The sequence below is a fragment of the Ciona robusta genome, chromosome 11 (genome assembly GCF_009617815.1).
Source record: "Ciona robusta chromosome 11, ASM961781v2".
Taxonomy (NCBI): Eukaryota; Metazoa; Chordata; class Ascidiacea; order Phlebobranchia; family Cionidae; genus Ciona; species Ciona robusta.
This window is the reverse complement of record NC_143245.1, coordinates 4,999,607-5,022,044: the sequence shown is the minus strand read 5'-3', so window position 1 is coordinate 5,022,044 and position 22,438 is coordinate 4,999,607. Positions and strand designations below refer to the sequence as shown.

Below are 22,438 nucleotides of genomic sequence, written 5' to 3'. Positions count from 1 at the left end.
GTTTTAATGAAACAGCACGAAAACCCTATTGTTATTTAAAATCCAAAGGCGCGGTGGCACCATAGTTTATTGGAACACCACCATGAAAAATTTGGCTTGCTGCACTGTGTCCCGATTACTAGTTGAATAGCTAAACATTTGTCTACTTTTGTTCTCATTGCTTATAAAAGTATATTATTTTGTTGGTATATTTATTTCTTGTTAATGTTATAATCCCGAAGCAAATGATTGCAATAAATACTTTCTGATTAATGCATTTTTTTCTTTCACCACTTAATGAACAAAAATATAACAATAAAAACATTGCTTTATGCACGAACATGGCAATCAATGCCACCATAGTTGGCAGGGCAAAGACACTGGCAGAGCTTTCCTTTATCCTTCACGACCACTGTTGCACCATGGGCACATTTACCCTTACACTTTGAGTAGTCATACTCCTTCAAATAGAGAACCAAAGCACGTTCTAAGTTTTTTCTAATCGCCAACATTGAAAGTGGTACAGCTGATGATATTGGAGAGAGCTGTTAAAATTCAAAATATGTTATAGTCATAGTGCAGTCTAAAGATTCCAAATTTAACTTGACTATCGAATGTACGAAAAATAGTTTCTTAATTTATAAGAATAAGTATCACAGCTAGTCCCAATTTACCTTATAATCAATTATTGCAGGATGGTGTTTAACTGTCTTAACCCATTCATTATAATTTGACTTGTTCGGTGTTTTTCCAGAAAAAAAACTTAGAGAAGCCGCTTTGTCGGATTTACCACCAATCACATTAGAAATAGCATTGGTAGCAGATCGAGTGAAACTTCCTGTGTAAATGCTTATATTAATGGTCTGCATTGTGAAATATGTGCTATTGGTGCTTTAAAAAACAGAATGCTACTAATGAGAGTGTAATGTACCTCCATGTTTTTTTGACAGCCCATTTGTTTTACAGTTGGATGAACCAATACTGGCGCCAGAGCCGAGAAAAGATATGCCAGCTTCAGTTGACAAACAAGATTTTTGCTGATAGTCTGTGAGTCCTGCAGGAGAAAGAGGTGGTAAAGTATTTTATATTTTTAGGCAATCTTTTAACATGATACTCACTTGACCTACGTAGATCTCTCTTGGAATACCGGTACACATACTCATACCTACCACCCAGAACACCCCATGAGTAGAAATGGGTGCCAAAGTCAGAAATTATTTGAGCATATTTCGTGTAATCAAAATCATCTGGCAGTTGCTTCAAACGTCGTCGGAACTCGTATGAAAGGAGAAGATTATGACGAACCAATCTGTTTTAGAGAAACTAAATTTTATATTTTTCTTCGTCTATATTTTTGTAACATTATTAACAGTATGAAAGAAGAGCATATTGATTTATAAGGAAAATCAGAACAAATATATATGTCAAAATGTAAACTGTTTCTCCCTTAAATGCTTTATTCTTTTCATTTGAATCCTTCTGTTTGGTGCATTATTCAGAAATATCTAATGGTACTAATTAGTGCTTCAGACACATTGTTTGAGTATGGGACAAATATAGTGAAAATAAAAATAGATTACCTAAATTGTGCAACTTGTACAGTGCTATATACTGTAAAAAACTTGGAATCAAAGTTTGTTCCAAAAGTAACCGCTAATCTTGACTTGCGACTGTTGGAGTTACCAACCTTCATGGATACACTAACTAGAGATGGATCTAAAGGATAGAAAACAAATTGAAAATACCCCATATATAATAATTTTTTTGGATCATAATTTGTTTCTATAGGCATATAAAAATTGTACTACATGTTAGGTGCATCCACAAATTTTGACAACAAACGATAGAATGTTTTCTAAACTTTTTATGTCATTTTAAGCCACTTATGGCACCTTTAACACTTGTGATTGCCCCTACTTCATTATTAAAGTAACCTAGAATGGACAATTGAGGTATTGGGGAAACTTATATTATTCTCACATGGCACGCAACAATAGTTGTAATAACACAGGTGTTCCATGTTATACCCTCGTGCCTACTTCCGATTTAACAAATTTTAGGTGATGCGTGGCACAGCGCAGGCAAAGTGGTACAGTAGGTTAACATGCCCACCTCTAAAGCAGAGGGTATGGAAGGCTTGCGCTGCTACCACTGTGGGCATATGTGTCCTAGGGCAAGACACTTAACAACAATTGCTCCAACCCAGTGGTCATTAATGGGCAGTCTAAATTGTTGGCTATACATAAAAAAATTTGCCCCCCCCCAAAAAATACAACCCCCCCACAAAGTTACATACGTGGTAACTATTAAGCTGGCATGAGCTGTATGAAACAGAATACCCATGTTATGAGGTCTGTCGTTTTCCGGCCACGCTAGGGCTGGGCAAGTATCATGTTTGTTTGTATATTTATTCACCGAATGGCAGCAAATAGCTTTTAAATCAGATACGCCCATTTCGAAAAACTAGGATCCCCGTTATTGAGGTGATGTTATACACCATTTGAAAAACAGTGGTAAAGCATAATGAATCAATTATTTTACTTTTAAAATGTATGTTATTTGTTGTCAAAAAGGTGTGTTTTGTTTTAAATGAAAGTGTGTGATCAATTGTTTGTATGATCTGCGTTAACACGATATCTTGCAGCTTCATAATGTAATAGTAAGGATTTTCAAGGCAGAATTGTCACAAACTGTGTTACAATAAAAACTGTGCGCAACAATAGGCTGTGAAACTCTTTATATCAATAAAAATAAAATAAGACCCACTAATTTAGTACTTGCTAATGAGTATTTTACTACTGTACAAAGTTTAAAAATAAAGTCTGGGGTAGTCTAACCTGTGTATGAGACACCAGCGCTGAGTTTACGTGCAGTGGATGTTCGTAAATCTTTCATGTAGGCTTTTGCTGATTGATAGGACTTTACGTAAAAGGATGAATGTGTTCGTGCCTAGAAATGTTGAGGTTACATACACAAGCCTACTGGTACAACAATTAAAACATTATGCCTCTTGCAGTTTAATTGTAAATATTTTTCAGTTGCGAAATCATTTTTCTATAAAAAGTTAGATTAAAAGTGTCATGTCAAGACTTGTAAATTCCGCGAAAATCAAGTCCAACCAACTAGTAGTAATAGAGAAATATATTTCGCCTAAATGGCATCTTTAGTCTCTTATTTAAATAGAAGCTTCTAAAAGCTTTCTATGAATTTTGTTGGTTACGTTTTCGTAGCACCAGGTCATTGATGTCCCGTCAAGAAGTTTAATTACACTAATTATAACAACTTATATTAATACGAACCTGAAACCGATAAAATTGAACATTTGCTGGTTTTCTAAAGCGTTCTCCTATGTCACCACTTTTCACGGTTGAGCATCGTCCATCATATTTTTGATTATCCAAGATTTTGCCTTCTGCTACCCCTTTTATGAGGTCGAACCTAAAATATCAAAACCGTCCAGTGAAACTGTTGTTGGGTAAGAAACAAATATCCATTTCCCTTTTAACTTTAGACCTATGATTATACCTTCATTTATATAGCATTTGTTGTAACCTAATAATACACACACAACACAGACTGCCTTCTTGATTACTACTATTGTGCAGCAAGAAGAGTTAGAGGCAGGTGTAGGGGATGCTTACTTAAAAGACTTATACACCACATAGGCTTACCCAGCTCCAGCGATATCAATGTTTGGAATGCCTTTGTATTTTTTGTTTCCACAAGGTAAATGAATGGTGCCCTTAGAACAGCTTTTTTCATCGGAGCGGTCAGCGCAGTCATTGTCACCATTGCAGCGAAGTTTTTTAGAAATACAACCAAGACCTATTAGGCACAAGAAGAGTTATGTAAATTATAGTGTAGGCTTATTTTGTGGCAAATTAACAGCCATTGTTTCAACTCATTAGACACTAGGCTATATGGTAGTCCGAATAATCAGTCACACAGAAAAAAAAGATAAATGAATCACCACAAAGTATCATACAGGCAGTAACTTAGGCTATACAAGTTTGGCAACCATGTTATAACGATTGTCATTACCCTGCCACATAAGAACAAATAAGTTTATACTAATTAATATGTTTTAAAATATTTTTGCATGAATTACCATCAAGGCAAGAAAACTTGGTAGCTGGACAAGTTTTTGTTATGCAAGCCTTTTTTATTGTACAGGAAAAATCTGTAAGAGCTCTAGATCCAGTACACTCTGCCCCATTGAACATTGCTGGTGTTGTAATAGTTCGGAATTTGCTCTAAAAGTTTTAATAATTATAGAAGAAAATGAAAAAAGTTATAATCATCTACTTACCCTTGCTCCTGGAAAACAAGGATCACAGCTTGACCATGCAGTCCATGCACTCCATTTACATGTAATGGGCCATGGACACCTTTGAGTATAGCAAGGTCTTGTTTGATGTAGAGTAGGACACCTAGTGCCACCATGAGCTGAGTTTCGTTTAATGTACCTTGATCTAATTGCTTTCCCCCCACCACATGTCTTGGAACATTTAGCCCAAGGACCCCAACTAGATACCTAGAATAGTTTAAAACAGTATTCACATCAGCATGAATACTTTCCTATATTTATCTTCAAACAAATTTACCATAACTGTTAATGATAAAAAAGAGTGTTTATTTTAAAAAATACGGTTTTGTCAAACATCTATACAAGTGGATAAGGTCTTATCTTTATCTATATATCTTTATTATAACTGTCTTTGCATCGAAATAAAACATCTTTGACAAATAAATCAAACTAAGAATTTTTCTATTAACAATAAATATTAGAACTTACTTTGCAAGATACAGCCCTTCTTCTACTCCACCACCATGCTTCTCCACTCTCACAGAACAGCAATACTGATGCTAAAACAGCAATCACTGCAAACAACAATCGCATGCCTACTGAACAGTGCAATCACTATCAATATATGACACTATCATGGGTAATCAAACATTATTAAAAAACTTGCAGTATTAATTTACATTTTTTATATTTCCAACAAAGGGTTTTGTTATATGTCTTGTTAAAGTTAAAGAGTTTTGCATTTCGCAACATTAATTTATAATACTCATCTATATAATTTTTAACTTATAAAAACCTGCGACTAATCCAATTGCAGTAAAACTTTTTTTTATAGAATGCCTTTGCTTTTTTTCTTAAATATGCTTTTGCTTCCTGCTCTAAACAATGGTTTGCTAAAACAAAGAGGCTTTAGCTTCCGTCTCTAAATAAACTTTTGCTTCCTGCTTTAAACAATAGCTCATTTAAACAAATAGGCTTAATCAGCTTCCTTCTCTAAATAAACCTTATTACCTTTTCTAAACATACTTTGGGTTTTTTTCTCTGAATATACTTTTGCTTTAAACAATGGTTCATTAAAACGAAGAGGCTTAATCAGCTTCCTTCTCTAAATAAACCTGTGTTACCTTTTCTAAATATAATTTGGGTTTTTTCTCTGAATATACTTTTGCTTTAAACAATGGTTCATTAAAACGAAGAGGCTTAATTAGCTTCCTTCTCTAAATAAACTTTGTTACCCTTTCTAAATATACTTTGGCTTCCTTTTCCTAATAAACTTTTGCAACCTTTTCTAAATATGATTTTGCTTTCTGCTCTAAACAATGGTTTTACTAACTATTTGTTACACTTGCAAACCAGTACTTCAAAACAAGTTCATATACTATGTATAAATTGTTTTAAAAATATTATTTGACTGAAACACTTAAAACAAATTTAATTAAATAAGGGGGAAATAAGACTGTAAACTAATGTGTTATACACAAAGTTATGTTGCCTACAATGATAATTGAAGAACAGACATGAAGAATGACCACCACTTCTACTAATAAGCTATGTATCTAGATGGTATTAAATTACACAATGTTTGATGGACTACCCCCTTGGCACAGTGGCTAGATTACTTGCCCATAACCAAGGGCTATCAGATTTACAGCTTGATGCTGCCACCATTGTAAGAAATTATTCCTTACCTGATAGCAAGTAATGGCACAAATTGACAGACATACATAACAGTAATCATCTAATAATTATTGAACTTCCAAAAGCAAATGTTTTACTCATATTAAGGTGTACGCACCTGACTTCAGAAGATCTTTTTTAGAGTAGCAGTAGAAAAACTCATATTCTCCACCCAGCGCACCACTGAAGTTGAAATATGTGCCAAAGTCAAAAATCACTTGAATATGTTTTGCATATTCGAATTCCTCTGGAAGTTGCTTTAAATGGTGCTGGAAATTATACGAGAGATTTTGACGAATAATCCTGTTTTGTACAAAACCCCATTTAAACTTTAACATTCTGAAGATGATTTTATCATATATTTTGTAAAACAGCCGGAGGAAAATATTTAAAAAAATTAATTTACCCGGAATTGTGTAACTTGTACAACATCTTGAAGAATTTAGAATCGGAATTTGTAAAGCAAATAATCCTCATTTTTGTTTTGTGGCTGCTGCATGTAGAGGAATTCGAAAACAAGCTAGATAAATGAGCATCTACAAATATTCACCACAATATTATACTTCAGCATTAAACACTAAAGTCTTTTTGTGAAACAATTTGATAGAGGGAATATAGGCCCTGCAAAAATATCGAAACATATATTTTGGTGAAAAACTACAAACTCCAGACAAAAATAGTACATCGAATGCACATAAAGAATGTGCCCAACAACATATAATGCATGTGACGAAAGGCATTGATAGTAATAAAATGTGCTCATACAAACAGGTGTGCCAAAACATGCCCTAAACACAACAGTTAAATTATGGTTCAAATCCTAAAGAGTATATGCTGTGTAGACATTACTGGATACCTATACACATAGAGTGTAACCCTACAACAGCTATGTCCCTAGTCACTATCAGATTCATATGGCTCTGGTCACTACTAGTCACCAATCACTTGTGGGGTCGATGAACAATTGACTTCTTTTGTTCTCATTGCGTAAAAAAAACTAGTAATTTTGTTGTTTTATTGGGGTGGGGGAAGATGGGACACCTTTAGCACGAAATATATAAATATCCTGATCGTATTTTAAACAATTAACAATGGTCTATGAAAGTTGCGAGGACAAGGTTTTATAATTCCTTGAATGTTTTTTGTTTGCTACCAAAATGTACGAGAAAATAGAATGAAAAGGTGTCCCATCTTCCCCCATCCTATTATATATATTTATTTCTTGTTAATGTGTAGCAAATTATAGAAACAAGTAGCTTCTGTTTAATATAATCTTTTTTATTTCACCACTTAATAATCATCCTATGGACAAACACAACAATAAAATCTTGGTTCAGGCGTGAATATTGCAATCAATGCCACCATAATTGGCAGCACAAAGACACTTGCAAAGCTTTCCTTTATTCATCACGACCACTGTTGCACCATGTGCACATTTACCCTTACACTTGGAGTAGTCATACTCCTTCAAATAGAGAACCAAAGCACGTTCTAAGTTTTTTCTAATCGCCAACATTGAAAGTGGTACAGCTGATGATACTGGAGAGAGCTGTTAAAAATCACAATATGTTAATGACTTGGTGCATTCTCATAGATACCTTAAATTTAACTTGAAAGATTCTAGTACCAATTTACCATATAATCAATTATTGCAGGATTGTGTTTGACTGTCTTAACCCATTCATCGTAACTTGACTTGTTTGGTTTACGTTTTTTAAAAAAACTGAGGGCTGCAGCTTTGTCAGATTTACCACCAATCACATTAGAATCAGCATTGGTAGCAGATCGAGTGAAACTTCCTGTGTAAATGCTTATATTTATGGTCTGCATTGTGAAATATGTGATATTGATGCTTTAAAAAACAGAATGCTACTAATGAGAGTGTATTGTACCTCGATGTTTTCTTGACAGCGCATTTGTTTTACAGTTGGATGAACCAATACTGGCGCCAGAGCCGAGAAAAGATATGCTAGCTTCAGTTGACAAACAAGACTTTTGCTGATAGTCTGTGAGCTCTGTAAGAGAAAGAGGTTATAAAGTATTTTATATTTTTAGGCAATCTTTTAACATGATACTCACTTGACATCCGTAGATCTCTCTTGGAGTACCGGTACACATACTCATACCTACCACCCAGAACGCCCCTGGAGTAGTAATGGGTGCCAAAGTCAGAAATTACTTGAGCGTATTTTGCGTAATCGAAATTATCGGGAAGTTCCTTCAATCGCCGTCGGAACTCGTATGAGAGGAGAAGATTTCGACGAACCATTCTGTTTTATTTAAATAAATTTTATCTGTTTGTACCTTCTTACACAATACGAATGAAATGCACATTAATTCATTAAGAAAGTCATAAATAATTATTTCAAAGTGTAAAAATGTTCCCCATTAAATGCTTCATTCATTTCAGTTCTAACCCCTTTTTCTTCGGGATTATCTAATAATACTTATTAGTGCTTTTGACACATTGTTCGAGAATTGGACAAAAACAGTCAGAAATAAAATGGATTACCTGAATTGTGCAACTTGTACAGTGCTATATACTTTAAAAAACTTAGAATCAAAGTTAGTTCCAAATGCGATAACCAATCTTGTCTGGTGGCTGTTGGAGCTAGTTGACTTTAGAGATACACTAACTAGTGATGGATCTAAAGGGTGGCAAACACAAATTGAAAAGAGGTTTTATGTGGTAAATTTGCTCTTACTCAAATAAAAAGCTAAGATAGATTTGATGTTAATAATATTGTATGATACTTTTTTAAAATTTGCATAGCAGGGCAACTACAGTTATAACACCTGTAATTTGTTTCCCACACCTCGTGTTTACTTTTGAGTTACCCCATATGTAACTTTGCAGGGGTGATTATTATTTTTGTAGTTTGCCTAGCAAGATAGACACCCCGTTAGTAAACATAGGGTTTCGGTTCTTGCAGATAGGTTTTGGTCAGGCTGTGCAGAAGTTAAAAAACAGGTATTTTAAGACTGTAGAAAAATAAGACTAAAATCTGATAAAGTCATACCTGTGTATGAAATACCAGTACTAAATTTGCGCTCGGTTGACGCTCGTAATTCTTTCATGTAGTCCTTTGATGACGCATATGACTTTACATGGAATGATGTTTCTATGCGCACCTGAGTTATGTTTTTTCAATGGGTTATTAAAAATACACTAGAGGCACAGGTTATTTACTAGGATAGTGGTAGCCTAGAATTATTAAAGTTTTTTGCTGTTGACTTTATTACGCTTTTACAAAAAGTTAGTTTAAATGTGTCCTGTCAAGAAGTTTAACTAAATTAATTAAAACAACTTCAAAGAGGCTACTAATACAGACTTGAAACCGATAAAATTGCACATTTGCTGGTTTTCTAAAGCGTTCTCCTATGTCACCACTTTTCACGGTTGAGCATCGCCCATCATATTTTCGATTGTCCATGATCATGCCTTCTTCTTGCGCTTTTATGAGGTTAAACCTAAAATGGTATAGAATAAATATATATATATATAAAATGTCTTAACAACCAAGATTTGGAACCTTTACAACAGCGAAAACAAACAAACAACCTTTTACCATTCACATTAAGACTAATGATTATACCTTACTTTTTATACAGATTTGAAATAATTGAAATATTAAAAGCCTAAGAATGGAAATTAGAAAGTGGGAAAACATGACGGTATTAATTCAAACTAAGCGTAAAACGTACAACAAATATGTTCCAAGAACTAGTATAGGCATCATTTTAAATACTTTCTAAAGAGTGTTATATGCAACATAGGCTTACCCAGCTCCAGCGATATCAATGTTTGGAATGTCTGTGTATTTTTCCTTCCCACAAGGTGGGTGAATGGTGACATTAGAACAATGTTTTTCATCTGAGCGGTCAGCGCAGTCATTGTCACCATTGCAGAGAAGTGTTTTAGAAATACAACCAAGACCTATTAGGCATAGGAAGAGTTGTTTAAAGTACAGTGTAAGGATGTCTTGAGCAAATTAACAGTCGTTGCTCCAAACCAGTGCACACAAATGAGTAGTTCAAATTGTCACACAGAAAATAAAAGAACGATCACCACAAAGTAACATATAAGCCAAGAGGCAGTAACTTATACATGGCTATAAGGTGTATGAAGTTTGGTAACAACTGCCATCGCCCTACCACATGAGGAAATATAGGTTATCATTTTATTTAACATAAATTGGAAAGAATAAGTTACCATCAATGCATGTACCTTGTCCTAATTGCTTTCCCCCCACCACATGTCTTGGAACATGCACCCCAATTACTCCATGCAGAAACCTATTATGAATTATTTACTTTTAATATTGTCTTTGTATGTTGTGATGTTTTAAATTAGAAAAATCATTGTAAACTTACACGGCAATGGACAGGAGATGGTCTTCTTCTTCTTCTAACCCAAAGCCACCATGCATTACCACCCTCACAAAATAGCAATACCAATGCTAGAACAGCAATCCCTACAAACAACAATCGCATGTTTACTGAAGAGTGCAGTCTATAGTGATAACAACATGGGGAATTTCATGTTCTTTATAGCCATCGTTTAATACTTTACTTTGAAAGCTAGCATCATACATTTGCATGTAATATTAGTAGATACTTCTCACAGCCAGTGGCTTGGCGAAGACTAAGAATAGTTTTTTAGTTAAAATTTTATGTTTGTATTTGTTTTAATGCGCTTCCAAATGTCAAAACATGCAGAATAAGTAAAAAAAAACCAAGAATTTTTTTATATTTTGTGTAAAAAAAATACTGCATAAATAAAAAGTTGATGTGCAGTTTAAATGATCAACTAAATTATTTTATTTGGTACTTCAACTTTTTTAATTTTAAACCAAATAAACTTGATTTTTCATCATTAAAACCAATAATTAATAAGTACTAATATAAATAAAGACCCCAATTTGTAAATACCGAACCTGCTAAAACAATAAACAAAATTGAATCTCACATGAAAAAGTTGTTAGCATGCAAGACTAGCATTTTATACAATATAGCTCCTCCAGGACATTATAAATGACATTTCTGTACATTAATATATAAATGTTTTATAGTTGCAGTCTTTTAATTAAGAATTCTTAATTTTATTATTTAAAAATTACTTGGGAGAAAGATAAAAAATCAACAGTATGGAAAAAAGCCTTTGTGCACCTAATTAAGTGTCACATTAAACTATAATTGCTTGAAGACATATTTTGCATTCCAGTATTACTAACTTCATGTGAGTCATACCAGGCTATATGTTAATTTGGAGCAGGTTTCAAATGTTTAAATTGATACTTGGAAAACTCTTGAGGTATAAATTTGCATCCCATATTAAATTGCCGACACTATTTAGCTGTAGCTTCAGAATACATTGCTGAAGTAAGTATTATTTTACGTATTCGCTTTACTAGCAGTACTTGGAAACCTTTTGTGTAAGTTAGGATTCTATTTAATGGTCTAGTCATGTGGCCCCGTAGGCCTACATATAGTTGGTATTATTTTGCATTTTAGCTTTATTAGACTGTGTATTAATCATTGGCAGGTTTACACAAACAAATATAGAATAGCTAAAGCACCAGCTAAGCAATGTTTTATTTATACTGTAGTGTTTTATAATTTTAGGTTAACTACCATGTTTTGAAACAAGACTGTTAAATATATAGTATTGCATGCCTAGTAACTTCTAAACAGTCAGCTTGTTTTCTCTCATCACAAATAAATATTCAGAACAATATATATGTGTATTTCTTCATAACCTTTTTCTATTAAATGTTCAATGTTTACTTGCTTACTAATTTTCAGTAATTTTCTCTCATAACACATTTCTTTCTTTTTTATTTTTTTGTATCTTCCATTTTTTAAGTCTTCATCTATACAATATAGTTTCCAGAATTACTGTGGTACTTCTCAGGTACCACAATAAACTCCCTAAAACTTTCGTTAGCTAACAACTTATCTGTCTTTTTAATTATCTGTGATATCAATAGGACATAAAAATATTGTTTCATATATAGTGCTATTTTCATTACACGATAACTCTTGCATTGCATATTGTAACCAGAGCAATTTGCTGTTAATTTCCATCACCTATTCTTACACTAGGTGTGACATAAATATAAAATTAAAAGAAATAATTAAAAATTAAAGTGTTTATTATATAGTATAATAAACGGGTTAAATAAACCAATAGAACAAAACTCTTCAAATTTAGTTTTATTTCTTTTTTACAGCACAACATCATGGGAAACTCCAGTTCCTATACAACTCTTTAAAATATGTTCCCAAAAGATTTGCTTCATGCACGAACACTACAATCAATGCCACCATAGTTGGCAGCACAAAGACACTTGCAGAGCTTTCCGCCATTCACCACGACCACTGCTGCACCATGGGCACATTTACCCTTACACTTGGAGTAGTCATACTCCTTCAAATAGAGTACCAAAGCACGTTCCAAATTGATTCTTTTGTTATAGCTTGACAGTGGCACAGCCGACGATATGGGTGTAAGCTGTAATGTTTGTTAAACATGAAAAATTACAAACCTATAGAGAGTGCAAGCTGTAAACAATTGCCAGATAACAATGTTAACAAAATATACATACACTTTGAAATAAACCCTACGCTGATTAAATATTAAGCATTACCATCACAATATTTTGAAGCTATAAGTAATTTCTGATAACAAAGCAATTTAGTGTATAGCAATCTGCGACTTCTGGTAAACTTAAAATATTAATTGATCTTCCCAAATAGTGCTTTGAGAGTTCTAGCTAAAACAATTATAACAGATATTCGTTGGTGTTGGCTGTCAAAGCATTGTTAAAGTAAAATTCCAACCCCTAAAAACTGACAGTTAAAACACTCTTTAACCTAACAAGTCTCCAGGTTAGTAACATTAAAAACTTAAAAGATTTACTTTATAATCGATCATTGCTGGATTGTGTTTGACCGTCTTCACCCATTCATCGTAATCTGACTTCTTTGGTGTCTTTCCAGAAAAGAAACTCAGAGCAGCAGCCTTTTCAGATGTACCACCGACCACATTAGAAACAAAGTTGGTAGCAGCACGAGTAAAACTTCCTATTCGAGATAGTTACGGGTATTTTTGTAACTTTAAAACTGAGTCTACAAAGTTATTTGTGTTCAAGGTATAAACCAAAAAACTTCATTTTAGGTTGATTTGTTTCTATTTACTTAAAGAATAAGTACCTTTATGTTTCTGTGACAATGTGTTTGATAAACACTTTGAATTTCCAAACCCACTGCCTTGGAAAGAAGCCTTTGCTTCTTGCTCTAGACAGGATTTTTGTTCAAAATCTGTGAGACCTGTAACAAGTTTTGTAAGTCATGTTAAACATTTGAATATTATAATTGTTTCTTTGTCGCAGGCAAGAATTTCGCGTCTCTCAATTGGGAACATATACAGAACGCCCTGCAGTGCTTTCACAAGTTTTTTATTATAATAATAGGTTTTACACCAACGTCAATAATACGTTTTACACCAAAGCCAATATTACTAATCTTCCCCAAAAAACAACTTCCACGTTTCTGGCATTGCGACACAATGACACACGTCATAAAGAAGGATGTTACATCACACCTGCTGTGACTTAATGGCTTACGGCCAATAACAACAAAAGCGAACACAATTTGTGACATTCCTCCTTTTTTAAACATTTTTGTATATTAGCCTAATTAAACAATTTATCGTTTTTGTGTTTACACTTCATAACACACATCAAAATATTACCAAGTCTTCCTAACTGTATCATGTAATACACACCTGATTGATTAAGAGCTTTCTTAGAGTACCGGTACACATACTCATATTTTCCACCCAAAACACCTCTGGAGTAGAAATGGGTGCCAAAGTCAGAAATTACTTGAGCATATTTTGAATAATCAAAGTTATTTGGAAGTTGCTCAAGTCGTTGCTGGAACTCAAATGACAGAAGAAGCTTTTGACCAAACATGCTGTATTGTTGAAAAAAATTATTTACAATTGTAATCCTGCAACTAGTCCTATATGAATGTAACAAATGCTTACAAGTTATAAAGTATTTTACTTTGTGGGTGATTATTCTTTTAGATTTCTCTTTGTTTTATGTGTGGCTGAAAATTTTGATAACCCATTAGTGACCACTAGGTTGGAGCAATTGCCGTTAAGTGTCTTGCCCAAGGACACATACACCCACCAAGGATAGCAGCAACGAGCCTTGAGCCCATTACCTATGTGTTGGAGGAAGGCGCGTTAACTACTTTGCCATGGAGCTAGTTCTTACATTCATTAAAAATTCTAGCACCTACTAGGAAATAGAAATTTTAGTTTAACTGACCCAAATCTTGCAACCTCTACTGTGTTAGAAATCTTGAAGAATTTGGAATCAGAGTCTGTGCCAAAGTCAATCACCATTCTGGTTTTGATGCTGTTGGAGCCAAAAGATTTTGCAGACAATATTTCTGTACCAATACAGTTGACATAAATAATTTTCTTTACTTTTAATTGACAGAGTTTATTATATAAAACAACTATCTAGAAAAGTTCTATGGGATTTCAATTAGGTCAATTTTGTATCAAGTCTATTTAAATGTCTTGTAAATCCTTTACTAAAATCCATAAAACATTAAAAAGTGAAAATCAAATTAAACTTACTTGTGTGTGATGAACTAGAACCCAATTTCTGCCTAAAAGATGATCTTTCATCTTGAAAGTAGTTCATAGATGATTCGTACGACTTTATGATAAATGATGGATTAACAAGAACCTTTGGAAAGAATAACAGTCCATTATAAAGTTGAAGGAGGTTTCAAATGCTTCAATTGAATGGAATTAATGAATGAATGCAACTTGCTTTTTCCTTGTGTGGCCGATAAAAAAAAAACAGTTGTTAAATCACTGGTGTTCTGTTTCATACATCTCGTGCCAGCTTACCAGTTACCAAGTATGTTACTTTGTGAGTGATTGTTATATTTTATGTATGGCTGACAGCTTAAACAACCCACTAGTGACCACTGGCAGCAGGAACGAGCCTTGAACCCATTACCTATGGGTTAGAGGCATGTATGCTAACCAACTGTGCCACGCTGCCAGTAAACAATAGCCATGTATTTACTGGGATAAAGTTTAAGATGTAAAACAAAATAAAGTTTGTAAATGTAACTTTGTAACATACATGAAACCAGTAAAACAGCATATTGGCAGGTATTCTAAAGCCCCCCACAGTTAAGCATCGACCATTGTATCTTTCATTGTCCATAATTATACCTTCTTCCCGCAGTTTTGTGATATCGAAACTAAATCATAAGAAAAAAAATTTATATTAAGGTGGTGGTGCATAGTGAATAGGTTGCTGGTTTTCTCCAGAAAATTGGAAATATGATTCTGTGGTTTGGAATATTGTATACTGTCTATGTGCTTACCAAACCAAAGCTGTAACATCAAAGTTTCAAATTTTTTTTATTTATAACAATATATGCTAAAATTGCTTTGCCTACCCACTGCCAGTGATGTTAATGCCTAGAATCTTTTTGAACAAACGGCTACCACAGGGTAAACGAATGTTTGAACAACCTTGTTCGTCTGAGTTGTCGGGGCAATCAGCGTCGCCATTGCACTGAAGATGTTTAAAAATACAGCCTAGACCTGAAAGATAATTTAATTATTGTAATATTAAGAAATTAATTTTTTTTATGCTCCAATTTTTACCAACTGTGAGTAAATTAAAAACTAGATACTTTACACTAAAATTGTAAATTTTGAGTGCCGAAAAGCAGATTTAAAATGATAAATTAACCTAACTATAGAAAACAAATAATTAATATTAATAAAAACAAATCAGAGAAAATTAAGTTAATAAAATGCAAAATAACATACCGTTTTTACATGAAAATTTTCTACTTGGGCATTTTTCCTTGATGCAAACTCGTCCACTAGTACATGAATAATCTGAGTTATCTCTTGAGCCAAGACATTGCATTCCATTAAACATTGCTGGGACTGTTACATTCCTAAATTGGCTCTAAGAAAAATATGTAGTCATCATATTTTTCCAGAAGCAGTTTAGAAGACTTACTTTATTTTACTTGTATTAAAGGATAATAATAATAACTTTATTTGTCTCTGCGATTACGGTAGCGAGGATTAAAAAATATTTTAAATAAAAAGACAGGAAATATCGACAAACAACAGTTTTCAAAACACACTTATAGATGTAAATGAATGTAACTTACTTTATCCTCGCGTGGCCGGAAAACGACAGTCGTTATAACACGGGTTTAACACCTCGTGCCAGCTTACGAGTTACCATGTATGTTACTTTGTGGGTGATTATTTTTTGGGGATTTTTTTATTTTTTTATGTATGGCTGATAATTTGGACAACCCATTAGTGACCCATGGGTTGGAGCAATTGCCGTTAAGTGTCTTGCCCAAGGACACATACTCCCACAATGGTAGCAGCGACGAGCCTTGAACCCATTACCTCTGGGTTACAGGCAGGCGCGCTAACCACTATGCCACGGCGCCGGTCAACTTACAGTTAAAAACATATTTCTATTAATTTGGAAGAAAATAAGCGTGGTCGCTACAGCTGGAAGATAAGAGATATGTAATAATGAACACTAAAATGCCCACAAAACCCTTTTTTCCAACTATTTTAAACAAAATCTTACATAAAACAAATTTTAAAAAATGTACTTAACAATAATATGTTCTTACCCTTCCTCCTGGAAAGCAAGGATCACAGCTCGACCATGCACTCCATGGGCTCCATTGACATGTCACCGGCACTGGGCATGCTTGGGAATTACAATTTTGTGTTTGTCGTAAAGCAGGGCAAGAAGCTACCCCATGACCTGGGTGTACAGTGATGTTCCTTGTCCTAATCAACTGACCCCCAACACAAGTCTTGGAGCACCTGCTCCAATGAGCCCATTCAGAAACCTTTACGGAAAAATGGATAATAAATGCACAGCTCAATACGACATAAAAGATAAAATATAACAATAAATTGAATAGGAGTAAAGTACTTAAACAATGTGATAATCTCACAGCTTAACACGACATAAAAGATAAAATACAACAATAAATTGAATAGGAGTAAAGTACTTAAACAATGTGATAATCTTACAGCCTATTACAACATAAAAGATAACAGAAAATTTGAATAAGAGTAAAGTATTAATACAATGTGAAACTTACAGAACATGTCATGGGACATGCTTGAGTATTGCAAGTTTTTATCTGACTTAAAGCTGGACAACCAGGTCCACCATAAAGAGGGTATCTTATAATATTTCTTGTCCTAATTGAATGACCACCCCCACAGTGCTTAGAACATGTAGACCAGCTTTCCCAATCAGAAACCTTTAATGAGAAATGATTTTGAATAAATGAATGTAACTTTAATTCTGGTGTGGCCCGAAAACGACTGTCCTTATAACACGGCGAGTATTCTGTTTCATACACCATCACGAGTTGCCATGTATTTTACTTTGTGGGTAATTACTTTTTGAGGAATTTTTTTTAGTTTTTTTATGTATGGCTGATATTTTGGACAACCCATTAGTGACCACAGGGTTGGAGCAACTGCTGTTAAGTGTCTTGCCCAAGAACACATACGCCTACAATGGTAGCAGCGACGAGCCTTGAACCCATTACTTCTGGGTTAGGCGCTAGCCACTTTGGTGCCGGTTTTAAAGAAATTCAATACTAAAATTGGCAACATAACTTACTAGACAAGGCACAGGACACTTTCGGATGTGACAAGGTTTACTTTGTTGCAAATTGGGGCAAGGTCTCCCTCCATGAGCAGGGTGAATTGTGATGTTTCTCGTTCTATTTGACACACCCTCGTCGCAAGTTTTGGAACATGCATCCCAAGCAGTCCACCCAGAAACCTGTATAGTGAATGTGTGAAAGGTTTTATTATACACTGATGGTAAAAAAATAGAAACAGTTTTTTTACAAAGCTTAACTTACTGCACAAGCAACAGGACATGGCCGAATATGGCAAGGGTTTGATTCGCGCAAAACAGGGCAGCTAGGTGCTCCATGTGCTGGGGGTCTGGTAATATTCCTTATCCTGATCGACTCACCGTCACCACAGCTTTTTGAACATGCAGACCAATCATTCCAATCAGAAACCTATAATAAGAAATTATTTTAAAAGGAAATATCAGGAAAACTAAATAAAAATCGACAACTTACAATGCAAGGCACCGGACACTTCCGTATATTGCAAACTTTTGTTTGTTGCAGAGCAGGACAGCATGGAGCTCCATGAGCAGCATTTTGGGTAATGTTCCTTGTCCTAATAGATTCACCCGCACCACATGTCTTTGAACACATTCCCCAACCAGTCCAATCAGAAATCTATAATAAGAGAAATTATAAAATACATTTTACACTTCAATAAATTAAATCCAAACAAACTATACCATGATCAACTTACGAGACATGGCACAGGACATGTTCGAAGATTGCAGGTTTTGTTTTGTTGCAAAGCAGGGCAGCTAGGCGCTCCATGTGCGGGGTGTCTTGTTATGTTCCTTGATCTAATTGCTACACCAACACCACAGGATTTGGAACATGCAGACCAATGTTGCCAATCAGAAACCTATAATGAGAAAAAATGTCAGTTGTACAAGAAATAAATAAGGATGGGTAACCCACCAGACATGGTATAGGGCATTTTCTGACATCGCAAACTTTTGCTTGGCGCAAAGCAGGACAGGACGCTCCTCCATGAGCAGAGGGTCTTGTAATGTTCCTTGTTCTGATTGTCTCACCCTCACCGCATGTCTTGGAACATGTGTCCCAACCAGTCCAAATAGAAACCTATGAACAGGTATTTACAGCACAAAAAATAATTAAAAATAGTAACTGTACAATGTATGTTGTGAGTGTCTAACCACTGAGCAGCAGCGCTGGATATGTATACCCTTGTCAACAATATTATAAGAATAAACAAATAATTAACTTTAGAAACAAATTGAGCTACTTACAAGACAAGGAACAGGACATGTTCGAATATTGCAAGCTTTTGATTCACGTAAAGTTGGACAAGCACTACCTCCATGGGCAGGGTGTCTTGTTATTTCTATTTTTTTTTTTTCTATTTCCCCATTTTTGGTGATTTTGTTTCATGTATGGTTGACAACTTGCAACACCAATCATTGACTACTGGGTTGAAGCAATATCTGCTATCTATCTTGCCCAAAGACATATACACCCACAATTTTAACAGTATTAGGAATTGAACAGAATGTTCTTTTGCTATGTTGCGAGCACCCAAACACTGAGCGACAACGCTATATATATATGTTTGTATTAACAATAATTATAGAAAAAAAACAAACAAATACGCGTACACAAATTACTTACAAGACAAGGAACAGGACATGTTCGAATATTGCAAGCTTTTGATTCACGTAAAGTGGGACAAGCACTACCTCCATGGGCAGGGTGTCTTGTTATGGTCCTTGTCCTAATAGTTTGACCTGCACCACATGTTTTGGAACATGTACCCCAACTAGCCCATCCAGAAACCTATTACAAAAAAACATACTCAAATAGCATTTTGCATTGAAACATGAGATAATAAATAAAAGATGCATATTTATTTTCCCAATTTTGGCGATTGTTTTTTATTTCCCCATTTTTGGTGATTTTGTTTCATGTATGGTTGACAACTTGCAACACCAATCATTGACTACTGGGTTGAAGCAATATCTGCTATCTGTCTTGCCCAAAGACATATACACCCACAATTTTAACAGTATTAGGAATTAAACAGAATGTTCTTTTGCTATGTTGCGAGCACCCAAACACTGAGCGACAACGCTATATATATATGTTTGTATTAACAATAATTATAGAAAAAAAACAAACAAATACGCGTACACAAATTACTTACAAGACAAGGAACAGGACATGTTCGAATATTGCAAGCTTTTGATTCACGTAAAGTGGGACAAGCACTACCTCCATGGGCAGGGTGTCTTGTTATGGTCCTTGTCCTAATAGTTTGACCTGCACCGCATGTTTTGGAACATGTACCCCAACTAGCCCATCCAGAAACCTATTACAAAAAAACATACTCAAATAGCATTTTGCATTGAAACATGAGATAATAAATAAAAGATGCATATTTATTTCCCCATCTTTAATAATTTTGTTTCATGTACGGTTGACAACTTGCAACGCCAATCATTGACTACTGGCTTGAAGCAATATCTGCTATCTGTCTTGCCCAAGGACATATACACCCACAACTTTAACAGTATCGGGCATTGAACCAAATATTCTTCTGCTATGTTGCGAGTGCCCAAACACTGAGAAGCAGCACTGGATATGTATATCCTTATTAACATTAATTATAGAAAAACAAACAAATACGCGCACAACGAATTACTTACAAGACAAGGAACAGGACAGGTTCGAATATTGCAAGCTTTTGATTCACGTAAAGTGGGACAGGCACTACCTCCATGGGCAGGGTGTCTTGTTATGGTCCTTGTCCTAATAGTTTGACCTACACTGCATGTCTTGGAACATGTACCCCAACTAGCCCATCCAGAAACCTATTACAAAAAAAACTTACTCAAATAGCATTTTGCATTGAAATATGAGACAATAAATAAAAGATGCATATTTATTTCCCCAATTTTGGCGATTGTTTTTTATTTGTTTTTTTTGTGATTTTGTTTCATGTATGGTTGACAACTTGCAACACCAATCATTGACTACTGGGTTGAAGCAATATCTGCTATCTGTCTTTCCCAAGGACATATATACCCATAATGGTAGCAGTATCAGGCATTGAACCAAATATTCTTCTGCTATGTTGCGAGTGCCCAAACACTGAGAAGCAGCACTGGATATGTATATCCTTATTAACATTAATTATAGAAAAACAAACAAATGCAGGTACAACGAAATACTTACAAGACAAGGAACAGGACATGCCCGAATATTGCAAGCTTTTGATTCACGTAAAGTGGGACAGGCACTACCTCCATGGGCAGGGTGTCTTGTTATGGTCCTTGTCCTAATAGTTTGACCTGCACCGCATGTTTTTGAACATGTACCCCAACTAGCCCATCCAGAAAACTGAAACAAAAAGTATTTTAAATGACATTTTGCAATACAACGAATAGTTAAAAACACAACTATTCCATGATCAACTTACAAGACATGGTACAGGACATTTATGTGTGTTGCAAGATTTAGTTTGGCGCAGAGCAGGACAAGCATGTCCCCCATGCGCTCTGTTTCTTGTGATTGTTCTTGTTCTAACTGATTGCCCTCCACCACATGACTTGGAGCATCCATTCCAAGAAGTCCATGCTGACACCTGAGTAGTTACAGAAACATTAAAAGTGATGAATGCGCAGTTAAAGGTAAAATTATATGGCTAAAATTTATTAGGGTGGATTTCAACAACAATCTATTAAAACACTATTTCACAGGCTTTGGGTACTTCATCTTAACAGGATCAGAATTATGGTAGTTTTAAGTAAGACTCTTTAAATTCAGATTGCAATAAATTGGTTTATTATCGCTATAAATTTATATTTCTTGTGGCTCTAGTCTTAGATATCATGTTGTCATTTGTACATATCTTTCTTTATATGTATTTATTTTTTTTGTATTTTTTTATATTTAATTTCTTGTGTATTACAGTAATGCACTTCTTCTACAATTTACAAGTGTGCCACTGTATTTCTAAATCTTTGTTACAGTAATCGAAGAAGCAAATAAAATGTATTATATTAATATTATTATATTGTACATACAACTTACACTACAATGGACAGGAGATGGGGACCTTCTTCTATTCCACCACCATGCTTCTCCACCCTCACAGAATAACAATACCAATGCTAGAACAGCAATAACTGCAAACAACAATCGCATGGTTACTGAACTAAAAGTAAACTATATTAACATTATCGTGACTGCTTGCTTGTTCTTTATAGCCACCATTCAAAACTTTACTTTGGAATCTGGCGACATTTATTTGCATGTTATATTAGGATTCACTGTTTCGAGTAAGTAGCTTGGTTATTACTGAGAAATTATTCACATGAAACTTAATTTGCACCATGAAGAAGTGAAATATACAAGAGTAGGCTATCAATCTTTTTTGAAAAGCTCTTGTTTTTTTCAAAAACAAAAATGTTTGCAGAAAGCGTGGTGGTTTAAAACGCCACTTTGTGATAATTCAGTGTTAGTAAAACAATCTGAAAATATTAGATTAGCATACACATAAGGAATGTACATAGGTCAAATGATTTATTTTAACATGAGCTATTTTTATATATGCCAGTTCATTACATCTCCATTTTCTAGTATGTTTTCCAGAAATGTTCATTTTTGTTTAAATTTATGCACAAGAAAAAAAAAACATTTTCACAGCTGTACATGCCTCTGTCTTCATACACACATTCTAAATTATATTCTCAATGC

At 34.5% G+C, this 22,438-nt stretch overlaps 3 protein-coding genes and 1 long non-coding RNA gene across 5 annotated transcripts; 1 reads left to right on the top strand and 3 right to left on the bottom strand.

Annotated features, from left to right (window-relative positions):
* Positions 1-174: 174 nt before the first annotated feature.
* LOC149728643 (complement component C6-like) lies at positions 175-4,933 on the bottom strand. Its single transcript, XM_089888752.1, has 11 exons — positions 4,775-4,933; positions 4,289-4,513; positions 4,088-4,232; positions 3,651-3,804; positions 3,279-3,417; positions 2,817-2,928; positions 1,560-1,695; positions 1,098-1,288; positions 911-1,033; positions 654-817; positions 175-524 (listed from the first exon to the last, which is right to left on the bottom strand). The coding sequence occupies exons 1-11, from the start codon at positions 4,877-4,879 to the stop codon at positions 309-311; spliced, it is 1,710 nt and encodes a 569-aa protein (XP_089744878.1). The 5' UTR covers positions 4,880-4,933; the 3' UTR covers positions 175-308.
* A 2,286-nt stretch (positions 4,934-7,219) lies between these two features.
* Positions 7,220-10,605, bottom strand: LOC149728642 (complement component C6-like). 2 transcript variants are annotated; one of them, XM_089888754.1, is made up of 10 exons: positions 10,337-10,580; positions 10,191-10,258; positions 9,746-9,899; positions 9,295-9,433; positions 8,983-9,094; positions 8,475-8,610; positions 8,042-8,232; positions 7,855-7,977; positions 7,598-7,761; positions 7,220-7,511 (listed from the first exon to the last, which is right to left on the bottom strand). In XM_089888754.1, the coding sequence occupies exons 1-10, from the start codon at positions 10,390-10,392 to the stop codon at positions 7,296-7,298; spliced, it is 1,359 nt and encodes a 452-aa protein (XP_089744880.1). In that variant the 5' UTR covers positions 10,393-10,580; the 3' UTR covers positions 7,220-7,295. The 2 variants fall into 2 exon arrangements, with proteins under 2 accessions (XP_089744880.1, XP_089744882.1); XM_089888756.1 differs by lacking the exon at positions 7,598-7,761 and having other exon boundaries at positions 10,337-10,605.
* Positions 10,606-11,197: 592 nt separating this feature from the next.
* Positions 11,198-14,616, top strand: LOC149728641 (uncharacterized). Its single transcript, XR_016386054.1, has 3 exons — positions 11,198-11,344; positions 12,196-13,116; positions 13,357-14,616. It is a non-coding gene; the product is annotated as an uncharacterized LOC149728641 (long non-coding RNA).
* Positions 12,164-21,927, bottom strand: LOC149728640 (thrombospondin type-1 domain-containing protein 7A-like). The gene is made up of 22 exons (XM_089888746.1): positions 21,773-21,927; positions 21,159-21,323; positions 20,915-21,079; positions 20,386-20,550; positions 19,884-20,048; positions 19,352-19,516; positions 18,641-18,805; positions 18,420-18,584; positions 18,176-18,340; positions 17,948-18,112; positions 17,701-17,865; positions 17,168-17,332; positions 16,685-16,909; positions 15,843-15,987; positions 15,464-15,611; positions 15,142-15,262; positions 14,622-14,733; positions 14,305-14,428; positions 13,752-13,942; positions 13,178-13,294; positions 12,885-13,048; positions 12,164-12,476 (listed from the first exon to the last, which is right to left on the bottom strand). Exons 1-22 carry the CDS (start codon positions 21,884-21,886, stop codon positions 12,261-12,263), a joined length of 3,492 nt encoding a protein of 1,163 aa, XP_089744872.1. The 5' UTR covers positions 21,887-21,927; the 3' UTR covers positions 12,164-12,260.
* Positions 21,928-22,438: the final 511 nt, after the last annotated feature.